This window comes from Vicia villosa, unplaced genomic scaffold, assembly GCF_029867415.1.
Source record: "Vicia villosa cultivar HV-30 ecotype Madison, WI unplaced genomic scaffold, Vvil1.0 ctg.000009F_1_1_3, whole genome shotgun sequence".
NCBI lineage: Eukaryota > Viridiplantae > Streptophyta > Magnoliopsida > Fabales > Fabaceae > Vicia > Vicia villosa.
This window is the reverse complement of record NW_026704939.1, coordinates 296,946-301,383: the sequence shown is the minus strand read 5'-3', so window position 1 is coordinate 301,383 and position 4,438 is coordinate 296,946. Positions and strand designations below refer to the sequence as shown.

The 4,438-nt window shown below is 31.5% G+C and overlaps 1 protein-coding gene across 1 annotated transcript; it reads left to right on the top strand.

Moving 5' to 3' along the window:
* The first annotated feature begins 961 nt into the window (after positions 1–961).
* On the top strand, positions 962–4,438 carry LOC131621513 (non-structural maintenance of chromosomes element 4 homolog A-like). The gene is made up of 7 exons (XM_058892561.1): positions 962–1,210; positions 1,414–1,494; positions 2,429–2,678; positions 2,774–2,861; positions 3,201–3,417; positions 3,522–3,613; positions 4,119–4,438. Exons 1-7 carry the CDS (start codon positions 1,096–1,098, stop codon positions 4,182–4,184), a joined length of 909 nt encoding a protein of 302 aa, XP_058748544.1. The 5' UTR covers positions 962–1,095; the 3' UTR covers positions 4,185–4,438.

Here is a 4,438-nt window from a genome sequence, read left to right as displayed (position 1 = left end):
AAATATTATTTGAAAAGATGAGCAAGTTTTTTTTTTTGCAAGGGATTCAATATAATAATAAAAAAGATAAATAACAAAAAGCGACCTAATTACACGAGGTTATCCTAGAATCAATTTCATATCCTAAAATTGAGAGATGGAGAAAAGATCGTGCCAAAATAACCTTACTTGCAAAAGATAAACTATTAGACTTTCAACTTAACCATTTTTCTTCATGTAATCAAGGATAAACAAATAAGTTTCCTTCGAAGCTCGGTGGTGCAAGAGAGCAATTCCTAGGTTATGGCCTAAATTCGAGATAGTTCCAATCTCTAGTACAATATTGATTTCAATAGCCTTATTAATCCTTATGTTCTTAGAAAAGAATACCGGTTAAGAAGTTATATAAGGACAATGCTAACAAACTTGGTATACATCAATTATCTTTTGCGTAAACATTTGACTTTAATGGATAATGTTAAAAAGTGTAAAGATAAATTAGTGATTAATACTTTAATGGATAGTATTAAAAAGTGTAAAAATAAATTAGTGACTAATAGTACTATAATTATATAAAAATTTGAAAGTATTTTGAGTGATAATTTCAATACAATCTATCAAAAGACAATATGCTCAATACAAGTGGTAACAAACTTAATAGCTGTTCTATTATTTCTTTTCTTTTTTGGTACAAACATACTCTATTCTTTCTATTTTATAAGGAAATAAATTGCTTTAAATTAAATAAGATAACATAATAATAAATATTATAAATATCATAATAACAAGAAATTAAAGCATGAAAGGAAATTGTGAACACAAAAAGCCCACTATGAGTGTCCAAAAAAGAAAAAAGCCCACACTATATATACATCATTTCAAAACTTGGAATGCACGCCTCCCTCTCAAACCCAAACGTATCTCATAAGACTCTTCAACTCCTTGCCGCTACATATACTACCTCTCTCAGTTCATTTTCCATTCTCTTTTTATTTTTTTTCATTCATTACCGTTACATTCCATTTTCCGATCATAACCGTCTTAATGCTTTCGAAATCGATTTAACAGTCGCTCAAAAACTAGATATCTCGATCACACATTGATCACATCATCAGCATGAAACGCGAATTGAATATCAGTGATAACAGCAATGACGATGATTATCAAACTAGTAACGGCCGTCGAGCTCTCCGCTCGAAGTACCTCGCCGTCAAGAACATGATTCACGGTGGTAATTTGATCTTATTTAACACTGATTCAGTTTTCTGATTCTGTTATTGCATTCTGCGTGTTTGATATTTGACCTCATTGATTGCCTATGGATCCTTCAAATTAGAAAAGGTGGAAATGAGAAAATGACTGCAAAATTTGTGTTATTGTTGTCGTTTATAGTTTAAACCTTATTTGCTTGTTCACATTATGGATTTTTCGCAGATGAAATGGAGAATATTGCGAAGACTGACTCTGAAGTATTTGGTTCGATCTTCAATGAAATTGAGAACTTACACCAGTCAGGTATTAATTTCGCCGATTTTAATTGTTTATTGTTTATTTTGCAGCTCTTAATTTACTTATATCCTTGTGCCATATGATGAGAATAAAAAGTTTCGAGAATTTGAATTTGTATTTGAATTATAGAATCAAAGATCTGTTCGCGAGTGTTCGCAGTGTATGATTACATTCAATTATAGTATTTTATTCTATTATTATGTCATCTTGAATGTCTTTCATAGATAGAAATAGCGAATATTTTATCCACTAAGAAATATTGATAAGTAAACTCATTGCATTAGAAGTATTTAGAAATAGTTCGCAAATCATAATTCAATTGGCAGAAGCCGATTTTATCAGGTTAGACGTTATCACCAGATTTCAAACTCTAATACTCAAAATTGTGTGTGAGTTTTTAGTAGTTATTACATTTGTCTAGATGCAAAAGAAATATTTAGAAATATTTTGAATTGCTCTACTAATTGATAAATATAAAATGTGTCATTGAAACTAAAGCGGATAAGAAACTAAATTATCCTTAGAAACCGTAAGATATTGAAGGAGATGATTCATGTCTAGGCAAAGTGGTGCATTATCTTTTCATCAATTAAATGAATTTCATCATCAAAATTCTGTATGAACATTTTGAAACTTTTACTTTAAATTTTATAAGGTAATCAAATAAATATTCTAGAATAATATCAAATGATTTTACAAAAAAATAATTATCACTCTGTCCCAAAAAGGTAAACAAAATTATTGGATTCCAATGTGATTCATACTACAGTATTACATGAACCCTAAGTTTTCCCTGATTTTCTTTGTTTATTATATTTAAATATTAATTTTATGCAAATGCAGCTTTCTTTTGTCTCTCTATATGGTATATTTTTCCAACACTTAAGGACATACAGAGGCGCACATACATATATTGGTTTACTGTTCTGTCTTTTTTCAGTCACAACAACAAGAGAACAAGTAGCTGATGCACATGCTCTTTTGGACATAACCAAATCCTTGGTAGTATCTGCAAAAGGTCATTCTAGAGATGGACTCACTCCTTCAGCCTTTGTCACCAGCCTTATTGAAAAATTTGGAAAACGAGGTGGAACAAGTGCTAGTAGAAAAGATTGCAACTCATTAGCTTGGAAGGACATTGGAGTTGCAGTTTCAAGTGTTTTTGGAGGGGGATATGGGTGTTATACAATGTAATGTCCATAAAAATCTTTATCTTGCAGGTTGTTTTTCCGAATATACTTAAATATCTCCTGGAATATTGTTTTTTCCAATTTTGCTTCTTCAGGATCGGCCCAATGGATACAAAATTAAAACAGAAGACGGTTAATAGAAAAAAGCGTTTGAAGCCTACCGAATTGGCACGGCCAGAAGAGGTAAAACTTCTTCTCTGAATATGTAGTTTTTGCTAGGAAAAAAGTATAATACAGAAAATATAATAGGTATTCATTGAATGTTGAGTTATTGAGAGTAATTAATGATGCATCCTTGATTCTTTTCAATTTTCCGCTAATCTCTAGCAGTCCGTCGCCCATTTATTTGTTGTAAGATAGTCACGACTCACGAAGATTTGGGCCTAAGTCGAGAATGGAATTAATACAACAGAGAATTTTCTCTTCACTAGTGTTCAGAATGTGTAAATGCAGCATCTGTTATAACTTACAATTATGATATACTAATCCTTTTTCCTTTTTTTGCATTAAATCCTCTTGCAGCTTGATGAAGGTTCAAGAAAACAGAGAAATGAAACTGATAAAACTATGTTAACTATGTTTAACATCTTAAGGAAGAATAGATCTGTCAAGCTTGAAAATTTGGTTTTGAATAAGAACTCTTTTGCGCAAACGGTAGAGAACTTATTTGCTCTATCTTTTTTAGTCAAAGATGGGCGAGCTGAAATCAAAGTGGACAAGGCTGGACGACATCTAGTTTGTGAGCCACTTTAAAAATGTTTATTCCAATCTTCTCTTAAAATTCATCATACTTTACTCTTGATTTTAACTTGATCTTTTCTTCGAGGACTTGTACTTTTTCAGCGCCAAGGAATGCTCCCGCCGCAAAATCAGTAATTTCTAAGGATGTTGCTTTGAGCCACTTTGTGTTCCGACTTGACTATATTGATTGGAAGGTATTGCAAAGAACTTCTTTTAAATTATCTTTTAACTTTTGTGTATTTTTGTGTGTAGTTACAAGTTATAACTTTTTTATACTTCATGGCTCTTCTATTTGAATCCTAAAAGTGGAGTTGTGTTATACCTTTTCAATCAAGTGACTTTTTGAGACTGCCCATGTTTTTGAAGTTGTCTATGCTTTATAGTTTTTAGACCTTCATACATATCATTTTGATGGGTTTATCGGAGTTAACATATGTTATGAAGAAAGCTGCAAAAACAGTTGGGTCTTTTAAAATTTTATTGAACTTCAGTGTACAATCTCCCTCTAAATTTCTTTTACATACATGGTTTTCAATTAGAAGCAAAACATTCAAGAGAAAGGGAGCTCCTTTGTCAACTAATATCTGTTATGTTTTGATTATGTACCCCAGTAAACTTTTGCTAAACGAACTTGAGAAACTTCAATCTAGTTTTTTGTCATGTAACATCATCTATTCTTCTACTATTTTGAATTCTCAGTTGATGGTTCGCTCTGTTGTTGGGGAGGAGTTGATGCCGCATAGGAATATTCAAACACAAACTTAGAGTGGATCAGTACCTGCAGTGCAGTAGTTTGAAGACTCAAATTTATGGTTTTATTATAATGTACAAATTTATGATGTACAGAATATAGACATTCTGCACGAGTTTATGGTTTACAAATTTTGTTTTGCCCATCATATGTCTAGATTACAAACTCATTTCAATATTGATGATGGTGCTTTCATTTTGATATCGTGTGTGCTGCGATTCAATAGCAAGTTGGTTCTGTTTTCAATTTAAACATATCAAATATGAAA

Coding starts and splice junctions, on each gene's coding strand:
- LOC131621513 (XM_058892561.1), top strand. CDS start 1,096: ATGAAACGCGAATTGAATATCAGTGATAACAGCAATGACGATGATTAT. Junction 1,211..1,413: donor CAAGAACATGATTCACGGTG/GTAATTTGATCT, acceptor GATTTTTCGCAG/ATGAAATGGAGAATATTGCG. Junction 1,495..2,428: donor TGAGAACTTACACCAGTCAG/GTATTAATTTCG, acceptor GTCTTTTTTCAG/TCACAACAACAAGAGAACAA.